Source organism: Musca autumnalis, unplaced genomic scaffold, assembly GCF_047663935.1.
Source record: "Musca autumnalis isolate F117 unplaced genomic scaffold, ASM4766393v1 scaffold_1, whole genome shotgun sequence".
NCBI lineage: Eukaryota > Metazoa > Arthropoda > Insecta > Diptera > Muscidae > Musca > Musca autumnalis.
The window spans coordinates 64,808,394-64,827,351 of record NW_027411644.1 but is presented as its reverse complement, the minus strand read 5'-3'; the positions used below and the strand labels follow the sequence as shown (position 1 = coordinate 64,827,351).

Sequence of the window (18,958 nt, the reverse complement as noted above, 5' to 3'; positions counted from 1 at the left end):
TGGGTAACCATATATTGAGGCCACTTGTCATACACTCAACATCGGGTTCATCCAGTTGCTTGAGCATTAGCATTGAGATTCCGTGTGGGCCTAAGCTTTAGATGATTTCGCGCTTCGAAGGTCTCCTACAACACCGATCATTGTAATTTGCAGTCGTACTTCATTGGCTGAGAGGGCTCTATTCTAGACAGAACACCTTCTAAGGTCTTCTATTATAGACGGAATACCTTTTAAGGTCTTCACTTGTAGACAGAAGACATCTTAAGGTATTCTCTAGTGGATAGAAGACTTTTTAAGGTATTCTCTGGTGGCCTTCACTTTTAGACAGAAGACATTCTCAGGTTTCTTATTGTAGGCCGGAAAATTTTTAAGGTCTTCTCTAGTAGTCTGAAGACATTTTTAGGTCTCCTCTAGTGCACAGATAAGGCATTATGTAGTAGGAAGAAGACCTTCTTAGGTATTCTATAGAAGACAGAAGGCCTTTTAAGGTCTTTTATAGTATGCAGAAGACCTTTCAAGGTATTCTCTAGTGGACGAAGAAATTTTAAGATATTCTATTGTAGACATAAGACTTTTAAAAAGCTTCTATAGTCGACAGAAGACCTTCTGAGGGGTTCTATTGTAGACACACAACATTTTAAGCTCTTCTCCAGTAGGCAGAAGACCTTTTAAGGTCTTCTATAGTACACAGAAGACCTTTTAAGGTATTCTCTAGTAGACAGAAGTCGTTTCAAGGTCTCCTCTAGTGGACAGAAGACCTTTTAAGGCATTTTGTAGTAGGCAGAAGACCTTCTTAGGTCTTCTATAACACACAAAAAACCATTTAAGGTCTTCTCTAGTAGACAGAGGATCTTTTAAGGGCTCCTCTAGTGGACAGAAGACCTTTCAAGGTATTCTCTAGTAGACAGAATACTTTCTAAGGTATCCTATTGTAGACATAAGACCTTTTAAAGTCTTCTATATCTATTGTAGACATATTCTATTCTATTGTAGACCTTTTAAGGTCTCCTCTAGTTGACCTTTAAAGGTCTCCTGTAGTAGACAGAATACCTTTTAAGGTATTCTCTAGTGGATAGAAGACTTTCTAAGGTATTCTCTGGTTGACAGAAGACCTTTAAGGCCTTCACTTTTTGGCAGAAGACATTCTAAGGTATCTTATTGTAGACAGAAGACCTTTTAAGGTCTTCTATAGTAGTCTGAAGAAATTTGTAGTTCTCCTCTAGTGGACAGAAGACCTTTTAAGGTATTATGTAGTAGACATAAGACCTTTAAAAGTCTTCGTTTTAAGGTCTCCTCTAGTGGACAGAAGACCTTTTAAGGCATTTTGCAGTAGGCAGAAGACTTTCTTAGGTCTCATATAACAGACAGAAAACCATTTAAGGTCTTCTCTAGTAGACAGAGGATCTTTTAAGGCCTCCTCTAATGAACAGAAGACCTTTCAAGGTATACTCTAGTAGACAGAATACTTTTTAAGGTATCCTATTGTAGACATGGACCTTTTAAAGTCTTCTGTAGTCGACAGAATCCCTTCTGAGGGGTTCTTATGTAGACACACGACCTTTTAAGCACTTCTCCAGTAGACAGAATACCTTTCACGGTAGAGCTGGCAAAAAATCGATGGCACTATCGATAATATCGATTATTATTTAAAAATTCAATATCGATAGATAGTTTTGCCCATCGATATTATCGGAATAAAAACCCCTAACCTGAAATCCATTGAAATAAATAGAAATTTCGCTGCTTTTCGGTTATGTGTGTGTAAGAAAGTAAGTCCGTAGTCACACGTAACCATTTTTCGGTAAAATAGAATGTATTTTTTACATTTTTTATCAAATTGAAGCAGTTGTTTACTATCCTTTACATTTCTGAGAACTACTTTTGCATAATTTCAAGAAAATCATTGACATTTTCGCCTTTTTTATCTCCAAATTAATGGCGATGACAACTTAATATTTATTTATTCTTTCCAATTCCAAGTCCGAAGACCTCATTTAAGAAATTGACAAAACAACAGGATATTTAACTTAACAGAAAAAAAAACTAATCAGAGAGATGCTCAACATAGGCACAATAAAAAAAACATATAGAAACTTCAATACACAACTACTTTCCACTAGTGAAAGTATCGGTATATAATTAATAAAACACAATCCGGCTAAAAAACTACTCGGTTTCCGAGCAGCAATAGCTCACATCATTACATATAAATTACAATAAAATTACGGAATTTGAGCATAAATCCTAACAATTAAAATTATGTATAAATACAATTTTGAACAGGGAAAAGAATTAAAAGGACTACTCAATTAAATTCATAAAATAGAAATATTAATTAAAAAGTTATTAATGTAAAAAATAGAAAAAAAATAAAATAAATAAAACATAGTATAAAAATACACTGACAGAATGGAAGACTACTAAGGAAACTGCAACAGGCAGAATCACAATCATGTAAATAGGGAGATGAATAAGTAATTACATTATAGGTGGGGCTGTTTCAAAATACACACAGAGCTTACTTTTGTATGTACTTGGCAATAAATGAAAGTATCTCAACCCGATAGGCAATGAATTGAACGTTCTTGCAACTCTTACTAGAAAAGACCTCTCAAGCAACGAGTTTAATTTTGGTATTCTTATTTGTGGATTCCTTACTGATCTCGAAAATGTGAATTGATCTACCAAAAACAGTGGAGTTTGACATTTCATTACTTTATAAAAGTGAAGCATACAACGCAAAGATACGAAATCTAAAAACTTGCAACCAATAAAATCACAAATATAGGGCGTTACATGCTGACGAACATTCAAAGCATAAACGAAACGAATCACACGATTAAACACCAACTGAATTTTCCTGAATACACATGCTAATGTTCCTGAATAGACCTCAACACAATACAAAATGACAGGCATGACCAAAGCATGTGCCAACTTCTTCTTAACCTCTAAAGACAGGGAAAGCTCTACATTATAAAGTTTTCTTAAGAGAAAATTTACTTTAGACACAATTGAATTAATATGCTGAGAAAATTTTAAACTTCTATCAACTATAACCCCCAAACACTTAACATGATCAACAAACTCAATGTCTATATTGCTTATCCGAATAGAAACAGGCATATCAGGGCTAAATTTAATCGCTTTGGTCTTAGCTGTGCTAAGGGTCAGATTATTCAATACCATCCAGTCATGTAAAACTGAAGTTGAATGAGTAATAACCGATTGGAGAACATCAGGAAAAATCGAACTACATTTGAACAATAGTTGTATATCGTCTGCAAACGCATATGGTTTACAATTAGACGAGGAAATGTCTTCAAAAAGGTCATTTGTAAAAAGTATAAACAATAACGGACCCAAGACGGAACCTTGAGGAACACCACTTGTGACAGACAACATACTAGAAGTAACGCCATTTGAAGACACATATTGAAACCTAGAATGCAAATAGGATGCGACAAGACCACAGGCAGAACTGGAGAAACCATAGAAGGAATTGAGCTTTCTTACCAGCAGCGAGTGATTTAGCCGGTCAAAAGCTTTCTCAACATCTAGGGATAGAAGCACACATAAATCACCATTACTAACTGCAGTTCTTATAGAGTCTGTTAGTCCTGTCAACAAAGATGTAGCACTGCGATTTCGTCGAAAACCTGTTTGGCAGTCATGAAGTAAATTAGAAGCAGTAATGTGTTCCATCATCTGAACCTTTAGGAGTCGTTCCACCATTTTTGACAAAATAGGCATTATGGAAATTGGCCTATAACTACCTGTAGCGTCATTTTTTTGTATGGGTATAATTTTCCCAATTTTCCACAGGGCCGGGAAGGCTGAGGTCATAATTATTGTATTAACAAGACGCAAAATATGCACGCCAACAAAGGGAAAGACAAGATGAAGAAATCGCAAAGATAAACCATCAGATCCCACAGCCTTAGATTTTATTGCAGAAAATGCATCAAACATTTCACTCAGCGTGACGGATCGAAAACTGAAACTGCCATAATCCATCCTAGATGAAGTATCAGAAGCTGGGGCTTGAAACGACGAAAACATATTATTTAACTCATTAACATCCGCATCAACCACGGTCTTACTCTTGCCTAAGCCATATTCATTTAACACCGTCCATAATTCTTTGCCAGTTTTATCTTTAATAATATCGATAGCAATCGATATTTTAAAACATTATATCGAAAATATCTAATGTTGGGAATATCGATGGTTTGCCAGCTCTATTTCACGGTCTTCTATAGTAGACAGAAGACCTTTTGATATCTTCTATATTAGACGGAAGTCCGTTAAAGGTCTTCATTAGTGGACAGAAGACCTTGTAACATCCCCTCTAATAGATAGAAGAACTTGTAAGGCCTTCACTAGTGGACCGAAGACCTTTTTAAGGTCTCCTCTATATGTCATTTAAAGATCTCCTCTAGTAGACAGAATACCTTTTAAGGTATTCTCTAGTAGACGGAAGACCTTATAAGGTATTCTATTGCAGACAGAAGACCGTCCAAGGTCTTTTATTGTAGACAGAAGACCTTTTAGTATCTTCTGTTGTAGACAGAAAACTTTGTAAGGTCGTCTATTGTAGGCAAAGACCTTCTAAGGTCTTCTGTAGTAGAATACTTTTTAAGGCCTTCTATAGTAGAGAGAAGACCTTCTAAGGTTTTCTTTAGCAGACAGAAGACCATTAGGTTAGGTTTAGGTTAGACCTCTTAAGGTTTTATACAGTAGACAGAAGGCCTTCTAAGGACTTCTCTAGTACACAGAAGACCTTTTAAGGTCTTCTATATTAGACATAAGTCCTTTTAAGGTCTTTTATAGTCGACAGAAGACCTTTTAAGGTCGTCTCTAGTGGACAGAACACTTTTTGGTATATTCTCTTGTAGACAGAAGACCTTTTAAGGTCAGTTTTTTCATGCTTCAGAGAGGTTTTGAAGTCGGGTGGCCTATTAACGAAGACGATGATCGAAAGATGGTCTGATCCAAGGGAAATAACAGGTTACCACGACACGTTATTTATTAGACCGGGTGATACAATGGTGAAGTCTGGTGAGCTGTGGCAAGCACCTCTTATCCTCATAGCGGCGTCTTCGTTCACCGTGCAAAATGTGAGCCTGTCAATTTGCTAAGCCAAAGCTGTACCGCTCTGGTCATGATGACCATTGAAGTCAGTCCCATAGCACCACCAGGCAGTTACAGACAAAAGCCAACAAAATTGCATGAGAAAATCACTCTCATCTACTTACAATTTGCTATCTCTTTCACGTTTTATTAAACCATCCTCCTTGGCCAGCAAAATATCAACTTCATCTTCTTGAACAGCAGCTGATGGTTTAAAAGCATTACTATTTGAAGCAGCAGAGTTGGCAATGGCTTTTACAGTGGAAAAGTTATCAATTGCCGTGGTACTGGTACGCTAAAAAGAGAAATAAATTAATTTGTTAATATTTGTGGAAAACGTTAACGATTTCGAAAATCCTACCCTGGAAGAGGTACCAGCCATTTGTTTCAGATATATCATATCACCATGTTTCAGTACACTTCCCACCTCCTGTGATGTATGTGAATAGATCTAGGAAAGATAAGAACAAAATAAATGAAACAGGGTTAGGAAGAATTATTTGTTAATAATTACTGATATTCGTTTATTATTCTGAAATAATATAGATTAATCACAATTTTCTTGTTTCTGCAGTGTTTTTTTACATTTCTAAAAACAACAAGTTTTTTATTTTAAGTGGAATGCAGTTAATATTGATTTAATTTCGGGAAAGGCAGAGAAGACTAGTTTCATCAAACGTCACTGGGACTCATCAGTTATCTTAGTTCTTTGTATTGAAACAAAGAACTCTTCCCCAAATTTATCTCGACTAGAGCTCAAGAATTAACGAGACCGATGAATTCTTTTAAATGCGAATTCAACAGAAACAATTAAAAAGTCTCGTAGCCGCATAGGTAAACCCAATAACTACTTCCCACTGTTGGAGTCTTCTCTGCCTTTCCAATTAAATCAATGTTAAGTGCATCCCATTTAAATAAAAAAATTGTTGTTTTTAAAAATGTATGAACAGCAGAATTGAGATTAAGCTGCATTATTTTAGAATAATAAAGTAATACATATCTCAACCAAACTGCCAAAGTGAATCTAAAAATTACCTATATTCTTTAAAAGTTTTTTTTTTTTTTAATTTATAAAATTTGAAGAAAAACTGTTTCTACTAAGGAAGATTAATTTATTTAAATCATATTCACCTCCTTGGTTAGATTCCTTTCCTTAAACAGACCAAATCCATCAACTTTTAGAATTTTCTGCACCGACTCAAATAAATCCTTTAGATTTGCCTTGGGTGATATTTCAATGCGTTTAATGCCTTCCGCAGATTGCACACGTATTAGCTGCATTGTGAAAACATGGAAAGAGAAGAAAAAAATAGAAAAAAACACGAGATTAATAATGACTTTTATTTCTAGACATTTATTTGTTTACAAACAAAAGAAAAACTGTTTAAAAGCGTGGGAAGAATTTATTTCTATTGCTGCTAACAGAAAAAAATCTTAAACGTTGCCAAAATCTGAAACGTGTTATTAGTTTGCCTTCTGTTTCAAGTTCATGATTACACTAGGCTACAATAATTAATTATTGGTTGATTGTTTGCGAGCAAGGGAGACTTCTCTCATATCAAGCAATGCACCCCCACGGTTACTCAGGAAAAGTCGCTTACATTAAGCTGTTACATTTCTATTACCGTTGAAAATGTGATGTCATTGGCGATAAACTAAAGCACGGTGACAGCCTGAAGCACGGCGCTGCTTTGTGAAATAGGGAGTTCCCCAAGGCGCGGCGATATCTCCTTAAGTTTTTAACATCCACCTTTCCGAAATTCCACACCCTCCTGGCGTTATAGATAACTTAATGTAAGCGGATGATGATTGTACGATCTTGGCGTCGAGTCGTATAGTCGTTTGTTAAATGTCAACATATGTATGTAGTTGAAATAGTGCATTTCTTCCATCTGAGGAATATGAAAATATCCGCCGCTAATTCCACTGCCACACTGTTCACCACCTAGATGATGGGGCTCCCTCCGAACATATTCGTCGATGGTGTTCGGAGAGACGAAATATTTACCGTTGCATCAAAACAACAAGATGCTGTCGATGCAGTACCTGCTTGGGTATTATCACCGTGACCATCCCTGTTACAATTGTTATTTATTTTTTTATTATTTATTATTATTTTTTTATAGAATGCAATTTAAAGCCTTACGGCCGATTACAATTAAATTGCAAATTAATTATGTGGACAGGCTTCCCCCCAGGCATGTCGGGAGAGATCTTCGTGATCTAGAGAGAGTGGTCCAAAGGCAGAAGCGAGAACATCTAAATAAACGAGCTGTGTGAATGCCATTGCAGGGGAAGAACGCCACCAGTCAAGGCAAACACGAGTACTTTCAACCCAATTAAGATCCGAACGATGCAGCTTCCTGAATCTGTATTTGCCCCGAATTGATAGCGCTATACCCAACATATGTCCTGCATGTGGATGGTCCGACGGACCATCCGTTGCTAAGTTCTGATATCAAGAACGCCACTCTTCCTAAGGATGTCCAAAGTTGAAATGTTAATATTTTTAAACGGAAAGTAAGCCTTCGTAGAGTCGTGTGCCTAGGCATCTTGGAGGAGTATTCTATCTACAGAAGACCTTTTGGCGATTTTTTTATCTATGGGAGATATTTTAGAGGTCTATGGAAAATCTCTTGGAAGGGTCTAATGTCTATAAAATATCTTTTGGAGGATTCTTCCAACTGCAGAAGACATCTTGGAGTGGTCTTCAAACTATAGAAGACCTCTGAATGGTATTCCTTCTACAGAAGACCTTTTGGAAATGTTTTTATCTATGGGAGACCTCTTAAAGGTCTATGGAAAATCTCTTGGAAGGGTCTGATGTCTATAAAATATCTTTTGGAGGATTCTTCCAACTGCAGAAGACATCTTGGAGTGGTCTTCAAACTATAGAAGACCTATTGGAAGGATTCTCTTTTTATAGAGGAACTCTTGGAAGGACCTTCTACCTATAGAATACAGCTTGGAGGGGTCTTCATGGAACTCATGGAAGGTTCTTCTATCAATAGCAATCCTTATGGAGGATTTCTCTATCTATAAAGGATCTCTTGGGAGGGCTCTTTTATCTACAGAAGACCTCTTGGAGAAGTATTCTTCCTACTGAAGACCTCTTGGAAAGATTTGTATCTATGGAAGACCTCTAGAAAGGGTCTTATGTTTACAGATTTCTTCATCGAGGGATCTTCTATTTACATAAGACCCCTCCTTGTCCTTCTACAGAAGACATTTTGGACATGTTTTTATCTATGAGAAACCTCTTAGAGGTCTATAGAAAACCTCTTGGAAGGGTCTGATATCTATGAAAGATATTTTAGAGGGGTCTTCCAATTACAGTAGACATCTTGGAGTGTTCTTCAATCTATGGAAGACCTCTTCAAAGGGTTCTCTATTTAAACAGGATCTCTTGGAAGTATCTCCTATGTATAAAATACCGCTTGGATGGGTCCTGTATCTATAAAATAACTCTTGGAGGGCTATTTTATATACAAAAGACCACTTGGAGGTGTATCCTCTCTACAGAAGAGCTCTTGGAAAGCCTTTTATCTATGGGAGACCGCTTGGAGGGGTCTTCTAGGTATAAAATATATCTTGGAGAGGTCTTCTATCTATGGAAGACCTCTTGGCAGGGTGTTCTATCTATAGAAGATCTATTAAAAAAGGATTCTTTTCACAGAAGACCTCTTGGAAAGCCTTTTATCTATGGTAAACCTCTTGGAAAGCCTTTTATCTATAGCAGACCTCTTGGGGGGTCTTCTATCTATAAAATATATCTTGGATGGGTCTTCTATCTAAAAATGATCTCTTGGTTGTACCCTTTATCTACAAAAGATCTCTGAGAGGGGTCTTCAATCTACACAAGGCATCTTGGAGAAGTAATCATTCTACATAAGTCCTCTTGGACACATTTTGTATCTATGGATACCTCTTGCAGTGTTTTTTTATAGAAGAGCTCTTGAAGGGGTCTTATATATAGAGAGATCTTCTATATATAGACCCCTTTTGGGAAGGGTCTTCTATCAATAAAATACCTCTTGGATGGGGTCTTCTATAAAAGAATTCTTGAAGAGGTCTCCTCTCTCCTCTATCTATAGAAAAACAGGTCTCTTGGATTGCTTTTTAACGTATGGTCCGCCTCTTGGAGGGGATTTTTTTCTATAAAAGGCCTCTTGGAGGGTTCTTCTATCTACAGAAGACCTCTTGAAGGAATATTCTAACTACAAAAGGCCACTTGAACGGGTTTTCTATCTATGGAAGACCTTTAAGGGTCTTCTATCTATAAAATATATTTTTTTGCCTATAGAAGGCCCCTTGGCGATCCCAGACTAGTCCTTAAACTGCATCCTTTCAAAGGGAGGTACCTGAAGGAGTGATCCTATGTAGTCAATATAATTCGAGGCTGTAGGAAATAATACGATGTGCAACGTTTGGACTATATAGGTTTCTCCCTTCGAGGTTATCTTACGTACTAACCGGTTTAGTTGGTGCCGGCAGGCTTTTCTTTTTTTTGAGATTTTTGGCTATTATCTAAAAAAGTATGGACTTGCTCCGAAAAACATGGCGCCGTCTTAAGAACGTTTTGCAAAAATATTCAAAACGATTAGAGACGAGCTGTTAAAGTGCACTTTTGCCAAATTTTGTGTGGGAGGTACCCGAAGGACGGGACCAATATAGTCCAAATTCTGACCTGATACATGACTAGATGAAATAATATGATGTGCAAAGTCTGCAGCAATCAGAAACTCCCTGCGAAAATTATCTAGTAGGTTTGCCATTTTGGTTGGTGCCGTCAGGGTTTCTTGGAACTTTTAGGCCAATATCTAAGGAAGTATGGACTTGCGCAAGAAAAAAATTGTACCATAGTAAAGGGAGCCGCATGGACAACTTACTGAAACAAATTTCAAAACGATCCGAGAGGAGCTTTTAAACTTTACTTTATCCAAATTTTGTGTGGGAGGTACCCGAAGGAGTGGACCGATATTCCTCATATTCAAACCCGATCTGTATCTGGAAGGAATAATACGATGAGCAAAGCTCCCTTAAAGAGTTATCGTTCAAACCATTTTAAAGAAAAATTTTAAACTTTTGTGGGGGTGGTACCCGAAGGAGTCGACCGATATGGCACATCTTCGAACTTAAACTAAGTTTGGAAAAATATTACTATACGAGGTTATCGTGCGCACAAGACAGCCAGACAGATAGACATGACTAAATCGACTCCAAATTAGCTGAAACGAATTTCGTCCAAACATATGTACTTGTGGTCTAAAACCGTTATTTTGATAAGGCACATTTTTGGTCTTATCAAAGTGTTAGCCTAAAGGCTGAGGTTATAATTATAGCATTTAAACAAGCCTGCTAAAAAAAGGTGACCGTAGAAAGAAAATGACAAAAAAGGAAAAAAAAACTAATCGAACTGCTATTAACCTACAGGTAAGCGGAAGTAGTTGTACGATCCCAGCAAAATGTTCGATGCCAAATATGTCATTCAATCATGGGTGAAAGTGATCTGGCATGTCATCTTTTTAGCATCTTCATCGATGAATTTTATATGAGCGTGGACCCCAAAAGATGCTATTCATTTTTGGATCCAAAGCATGTCATTTACACCAATGCTTTGACATGTCACTTTCACCAACCCTTTGCAATGACTTTATCATTACGACGAGAGTTTTAATAACGTTGGTTGTGATTTCGAGTCTCCGACAACATCAAGCCTATTGTAAATAATTAATCTTATCTATTTAGAAAAATGTGTATAATTAAAAACACAAAATTCTTCTCTATTGGATCGATGGAATGGGTTCAAATGCTGATGAAAAGATCGGATCTTTCACGACTTCCTTTGCATGGGTTCAAATGCTAATGAAAAAATCGGATCTTTCACGACTTCGTTTGAACCAATGCAAAAGATGCCATGAAATCACTTCATCGCATGGAACCCATTCCTTCAAATTTTGCTGGGTATATAATCCATCTTCGAACTTGAATTAAGATTGAGAGAAATAGAGGGAAATTAGGTTAGATCAATGTCAGTCACTCTTTTCGGTAGTTATTTTGTCATTTTAGTTGGCCGCCGAAGGATTTCTTTACAGCTTTTGGACCATTTTGCCAGGATGCATTAACATGCCCATGAAAAAAATATATCGCTGAAAAGAGGACCTTAAGAAGTACCTTCAGTACAAATTTCAAAACCATCCTCGAACAGCCCTTCAACCTCAACTTTAGTGATTTTGAATGAATTGCTTGACACGGTGCGCTTTAACTAGATTTAAATGAAAGGTGTCTACACCTGGTAAGTTTTTGCGGATTCTGAAACTACATTGTTCATAGAAGAGAAAACTCAAAAACAAAAAAAAAATCGCCGGAGGGATTTTCAAATCAATCGCGGTCAAAGTTCACATTTTTAGGTCTTTTTTAGGTTTTCACGATTTTGCTTGGAACCTGCGAGTCGTATCGTAGTGGGACTACTTTTCCTAGGATTTACCATTTTTAAGATATTGAAGTTCAAATTGGGACAATGGACTGACTGTATCGTCTCCTTATAAAACAATGCCATGACTGCAATTTCCCAACATAAACTTATATATCTGAAAATGGTACAGCCTAAGAAAAAATCACACAATCAATCTTGTAGAGAATTTTAACAGCTATAAGATTTTCTTTAGCTCCATTTCGGTAGGACTTGCGGTTTCCAAGCAAAATCGCGAAAACCTAAAGTAAACCTAAAAATGTGAACTTTGACCGTGAATTATTTAAAAATCCCTACATCGATTTTTTCTTGTTTTTGGATTTTTCTCATCCAACAACATTGCTGTTTCAGAATCCGCAAAAACATCCCAGATGTAAGCTGTTTTCACTGAAAGTTAGTTAACCCATTAATGCATGAAGTTCCCTGGCGACTTTTATTCATACTTTTTGTTTGTTTCAGAGTAATAGTAAGTTAAATAAAACATTTTAAGAACAACTTTTGCCATTTATAAATTGTCTTGGGTTTTACAGACCGTCCGTTTTATCGGACGCTATCCAATTGGAACACTTTGCGTATGATATATTTTGTTACTGTTCTTGGTTTGGCGTTGTTTGTTGCATTTGAGATAAGTTCATTTTCTTTTTTGACATCATCTTTGGGTTTGATTGAAGTAAATCATGTTATATTTTACGTCGTAACGAATATTATCGAGTTAACATTTATTGAAAGCAATGAACTTTAGTATTTTTCACATTTTTTGTAATAAACAAGCACTATAAACTTGAAATTTGGAGGGAATCACTTCATTATTATAAATTGTGATATGTTGTCAATCATCCCAAACAGTTGTATACAGTGCATCAGCCTGAATAAAGAATTGGCGTAAGAAATAAAAGGAGGCGATACAGTCAGTCCATTGTCCCAATTTGAACATCAATATCTCAAAAATGGCAAATCCTAGGAAAAAGTCATAAAGATCAATCTTGTAGAGAATTTTCACTGCTAAAAAAACCCTAAAAATGTGAACTTTCACGGCGATTTATTGAAAATTCCTCCGGCGATTTTTTTGTTTTGATTTTTCTCATCTATGAACATTGTAGTTTCAGAATCCGCAAAAACTTCCCAGGTGTAAGCACCTTTTATTTAAATTTAGTTAAAGCGCACCGTGTAGAAATTTGTTGCTCAGTGTAACATTTTAGACAAAAGTAAAACACTGTACCACAAAAATAAACAAATAAATAAGAGACATAAAAAAGAAAATTCCAAAACAATGCAGAAAATGCTATTAATTAGCCAATGATCTTTGTGCATGCACCTCAGTAGTGTCTGCTGCAGCTGATTGATAAGATGTATTAGAAGGAAATTTGAATTTCCTTTTGTTTTAACACAAACACACAAACATACACCCAAACAAACACCCACAAGGAAATAACTGATGCTGTTCTGTTGCTCTCGCACTGCTTACCGATTGTTTGCACATCAAAAAGAAACGATGACGTACAAAAGTATAAACGATATTACGTTTTCTATAGAATAATGCTTCCAATTCCATTGCAGCCATGGTGGACTTTATTTTGTCTTTTGCGAGGGGTTTTCAATATATTTACTATGTGATATGCTGGATGTTTGTTGCGCTCTTTCTCGTCTACGCGACTACGTTATCTTTTTTTAAACTTTATGGTTGTTCGTTAAGTAATATGCAGCTATTAAAGGCTGCTAATAAGGCCTGAAGGCCTTATCTGATGATGTTTAAAATCGTTCCGTTCACCATTAATTTTCGTAACGAACTGAATTGAATACAAAAAAAAATGCGCATTTTCCTACGATTTTTTTGCTCTGCGAGTAACAATTTGAAGAATAAGCACGATATATAGTATAGGGGGTATTAGATAAAAATAAATGAAAGACAAAGATGTAGGCAGCTATGTAAGAAGAATAGAAGAAATAAGGAAAATATCTTGTGCTTTTTTAATTGTCTTAAAAAAGTGACACGGCATCAATGAGTTGCACATTTTTTTGTTTTTAACTATGCAATAAGTTTAGCGGGTCTACGACATATTTCAAGGGCTTTGATTTTGTCTAGGTAATTTTGGGAAACGTAACAGTATTAGAAATCTTTGCGATTGAAATTGAAAATCCAATGGAACCCCCAGCTCTCAGCATATGACTAAAAAACCGATAACGAGAGTAGTGGACCTAAATCTATGCAAGAACACTACTTAGGCGGACAGGGTTTTTGACACATTCGGACCATTATTGGGAACAGTATGGAGAATGAAACTATAGCGTTTTGAAAACAAACAAAAAAACACACAAAAAACTTTAGAGCGAGGGGAAGGAGTGGTTCTAAATATTGGGACATTTCAGAGCCCATATCTCAGGAGGTATAGCACAAAAAATATAATGTTGTAGACGTGATAGCAAAGACTAACTGCTGTTAAAATTTCAACACGGAAAGTGGTCTTAAACTTAAGTAATGAACCGACATAGCCCATATCAAGGAACTTGGTATAATTTTGTGAGACATTCCTTGCGATGGTTACCGTGCAACCAGCCATTATAGTTGTTCACCGTATGACATTTTTATGGCTTTTGGGACATTATGACAGGAAGCATGAGGCTGCCCACGAAGAAAATTATTTCGTTGTAAACAGATTCACAATGACTACTTTCAATGAAAATTTCATTCTCGAAAGGCTCTTAAACCTTGCACCTAAGTCAAAATTTTGAACTTTTTGAGGGAAGTAACCAAAGGTGTTGTCGAATTTACAACTTCTTCGAACATAATTTAAGTTCGAGAGAAATTTTTACGTTACGAAATATTGTTTGGTCTGTGGTATATAGAAGACTTCTCCAAGAGTTCTTCTGCAGATAGCATATTCCTCCAAGAGATATTTTATAGATGGAAGACCCCTCCAAGAGGTCTTCTATAAAAAACCATCCAAGAAGTCTCGCATAGATAAATAAGAGATCTTCGGAAGAAAGAATACTTCTCCAAGAGGTATTCTGCAGATATAATACCCATCCAAGAGGTCCCTTCCAGGATATATTTTATGTAGAGAAGTCACATCCAAAAGGTCTTTTATAGATATAAACCTCTTTGAAGAGATATTCGGTTGATAGAAGACCTTTTCAAGATGTTCTCTACAAATAGAAAACCCTTCCAAGAGGTCTTCTTAAGATTGAAGACCATTCCAAGGGGTCTTCTGAAGATAGAAGATCCTTCCAAGATCCTTCCTTCTATAGATAAAATATACCACTCCATGGGTTCTTCTATAGATAGAAGATCTCACCAAGAGTTGAAGACCACACCATGGGGTCATCTATACATTGAAGACCTCTCCAAAAGATCTTCTGTTGATTGAAGGCCGAAGAGGTATGCTATAAACAGAAGACGCTTTCAAGAGGTTATCTATAAATATAAACCCCATCCAAGAGACCTTCTATAGATAAAAGACCACTCCATGGGGTCTTCTATAGATAAAAGGCTTCTCCAAGAGGTCTTCTAGGTAGAAGACGCTTCCAAAAGATTTTCTATATATAGAAAAACCTCCCAAGAGGCCTTCTATAGAAAAAAGACCCACTACATGAGGTCTTCTATAGAATGAAAACCTCTTCAAGAGGTCTTCTGTTGATAGAAGACCCTCCGAGAGGTATGCTGTAGATAGGCGACACTTCCAAGAGGTTCTCTATATATAGAAAATCCTTCTATAGAATAGAGACCATTCCAAGGGCTCTTCTGTAGATAGAAGACTTTTCCAAGAGGGGTTCTATAGGTAAAAAACACTCCATGGTGTCTTGTATAGATAGACACCTTTTCCAAGAGGTCTCCTATAGGTAAAAGACCACTCCATGGGGTCTTATATAGATAGAAGACTTTTCCAAGAGGTCTCCTATAGGTAAAAGACCACTCTATGGTATTTTCTATAGATAGACAACCTCTCCAAGAGGTCTTCTAGATAGAGGATGCTTCCAAGAGGTTCACTATATATACGAAATCCTTCCATGAGGTCCTCTATAGATTGGAGACCACTCCAAGGGGTCTTCTGTAGAGAGAAGACTTTTCCAAGAGGTAAAAGACCACTCCATGGGTTATTCTATAGAGAGAAGACCTCTCCAAGAGGACTTCTGTAGTTAAAATACCCTCTAAGAGGTCTTCTGTAGATAGAAGACGGTTCCAAAAGGTTTCCTATATATAGAAAACCCTTCCAAGTGGCCTTTTATAGAAAAAACCACTACATGGGGTCTTCTATAGATTGGAGACCACTCCAAGGTGTCTTCTATAGATAGAAGACTTTTCTAAGAGGTCTTCTATTGGTAAAAAACCACTCCTATAGATAGAAGACGCTTCTAAAAGGGTTTCTATGTATAGAAAAACCTTCCAAGAGGCCTTCTATAGAATGAAAACCTCTTCAAGAGGTCTTCTGTTGATAGAAGACCCTCCGAGAGGTATGCTGTAGATAGGCGACGCTTCCAAGAGGTTCTCTATATACAGAAAATCCTTCCATGAGGTCTTCCATAGATTGGAGACCACTCCAAGGTCTCTTCTATAGATAGAAGACCTTTCCAAGAGGGGTTCTATAGGTAAAAAAACACTCCATGGGGTCTTCTATTGACAGACGACCTATCCAAGAGGTCTTCTAGATAAAATACCACTCCATGGGGTCTTCTATAGCTAGAAGACTTTTCCAAGAGGTCTCCTATAGGTAAAAGACCACTCCATGGTATTTTCTATAGATAGACAACCTCTCCAAGAGGTCTTCTAGAGGTTCACTATATTGAAAACCCTTCCAAGAGGCCTTCTATAGATAAAAGGCTACTCCATGGGGTCTTCAATAGATAAAAGAGCACTCCAATGCTTCTCCAAGAGGTATTCTAGACAGAAGACGCTTCCAAAAGGTTTTCTATATATAGAAAAACCTTCCAAGAGGCCTTCTATGGAAAAAAGAACCACTACATGGGGTCTTCTATAGAATGAAAACCTCTTCAAGAGGCCTTCTGTTGATAGAAGAACCTCCGAGAGGTATTCTATAGATAGACGATGCTTCCAAGAGGTTCTCTATATATAGAAAATCCTTCCATGAGGACTTCTAGAGATTGGAGACCACTCCAAGGGGTCTTCTATAGATAGAAGACCTTTCCAAGAGGGGTTCTATAGGTAAAAAACCACTCCATGGGGTCTTCTATTGACAGACGACCTATCCAAGAGGTCTTCTAGATAAAAGACCACTCCATGGGGTCTTCTATAGCTAGAAGACTTTTCCAAGAGGTCTCCTATAGGTAAAAGACCACTCCATGGTATTTTCTATAGATAGACAACCTCTCCAAGAGGTCTTCTAGAGGTTCACTATATAGAAAACCCTTCCAAGAGGCTTTCTATAGATAAAAGGCCATTCCATGGGGTCTTCAATAGATAAAAGACCACTCCATGGGGTATTCTATAGAAAGAAGACCTCTCCAAGAGATCTTCTGTAGTTAAAATACCCTCTAAGAGGTCTTCTGTAGTTAGAAGACCCTCGAAGAGATATTTTATAGATGGAAGGCACTTCAAAGAAGCCTTTTATGGATAAGACTCTTCCAAGAGGTCTTCTATAGACCTCCAAGAGGTCTCCCATAAATAAAAAACCTATCCAAGAAGTCTTCTGTAGAAAAAAAAAAACCTATAAGAGGTCTTCTATAATTAGCAGACCCTTCCAAGAGATCCTCTATAAACAGAAAACCCTTCTAAGAGGTCTTCTATAGAATGAAGAGCACTCAAATGGGTCTTATGTAGATAGAAAACCCTTCTCAGAGGCCTTCTGTAGATAAAATATCACTCGATGGGGTATTTTATAGATTGAAAACCACTGAAACAAGTCTTCTGAAAATGTTTAACTTTCGCGAGGAGGTACGTAAATGAGTTGTTCTGTAGGAAAATGTACGATTTGTAAAATTCGTAGGTTATCGTGTTCAACAGTCATTATAGCTGACGCTGCACAGTGGATCCACCCATTGGCCAAAAATAAAAAAATTAAAGTCAAAATTTTGGTACAAAATCTGGCAACTCTGACAGCTATGACATGAACCTTTTTAAAAATATATTAGTTTTTGTTTCATTCGAACGCGATCTTCTTAAGAGTAGCTTCAAAAATGGGAACATTTGAATAATATTTTGTGTTGTGAGGTTGTACTCATTTTAAGTGCAAGTAAATATATTCAGAATATCGCGAAACTAATACGTATAGCAAAATATTATAGTGGATTTTGAAGGAGGAGGTAATAGCTTAATTTTCATTAGAAAATAGTGTTTTAGCGTGTTGTGAGTTTCTAGTTAGCTGCATATTTTCTTAGTGTATTTTGTAATGACAATTCTATCATATACTTAAATTTGACGTAAGGTTTTAGTCATGATGCCCACCAGTGTCCACCTCGGGAATAATTTTCCAAAGTAGGTCATGGGTTTAAGATTATTCAGTATTAAAATCAGCTGCCATCTAGTGCCAGACTATAAATGGCAGGTCGCAGACTAAAGCTGCCCTAAAATAGGGTTTCTATGGATATATTAGCGTATAACCCTGTTACCTGACCACGTATATTAAGATAATTGGCATCAGTGGCAAGGTGAAGAAATCTTCTTCCAAATTTGTCTTACTTTGGCGGTACGTGTCTTACAGGAAAAACGCTATAAGATCTATATTAAAAATTTTACAAATTTTCAGACAAAATTTTTGATTTTTTTAATCCGCTAAATTGGTTGGATTTTATGTTGTTTTGGTGATTGTTTTGTTTCCCCAAGCTTATTTTCGCATCATAAGATAATCGGGACCTTTGTTCATGTCATTTTGTATTAACAGCATAAAACAATTCTTACCGTATACCCCCTCCAGAGGGGAAAGGGGGGAGTATGTTACGCTCGTTGTTCCTTAAAACACTCTTCGCAGCAGCACAAAGCTGTAACCGGCGCATTGGCTTGATTTTTATACTCTAAATATTTTTGGCCACTTTCACCATACAAGTGGATCCACTGTGCGCTGGTAGAAGTTTTTTTAAAGCCTTTTGACATTTCACTGGAAGTATGTGGAAGCCCTTGGTGCATACTCTTCAAAGTTCCGTAGTCACCCTTGATTTTTTTTTCTCATTGTTTTGGATGATAACCAACTCAATAAGCGTACCAATGTAAAGCTCTTGGGAACAAATTTCCTTTACCGACAATTCGAAAATATATTTTTTTAAATCGTAGTCTTTTATTAGCTGGCCTTTGGCAGGGATTGAGACTTTATCCTATGGACGGGTGCAAATTGTTTTTAATTGTTGTCTAATGGCCGGCTATTAAACAAGGGAATTTTCGGAACTTCAGATGGCCGTATCTCGGGA

General features: G+C 36.8%; 1 protein-coding gene across 3 annotated transcripts in view; it reads right to left on the bottom strand.

Moving 5' to 3' along the window:
• The window catches only part of Npl4 (nuclear protein localization 4), a 54,198-nt gene that overhangs the window by 34,028 nt on the left and 1,212 nt on the right, over positions 1-18,958 (bottom strand). The window contains exons 1-4 of one of the 3 annotated variants that reach the window (XM_073979370.1): positions 13,071-13,464; positions 6,265-6,408; positions 5,495-5,584; positions 5,259-5,428 (exon numbers count right to left, since the gene is read on the bottom strand). In XM_073979370.1, the coding sequence (XP_073835471.1) occupies positions 5,259-5,428; positions 5,495-5,584; positions 6,265-6,408; positions 13,071-13,166 (500 nt within the window). In that variant the 5' untranslated portion in view covers positions 13,167-13,464. Of the gene's footprint in view, positions 1-5,258; positions 5,429-5,494; positions 5,585-6,264; positions 6,409-13,070; positions 13,465-18,958 lie in introns of those variants that run through there. The other 2 variants (XM_073979383.1, XM_073979375.1) reach the window with 2 other exon arrangements.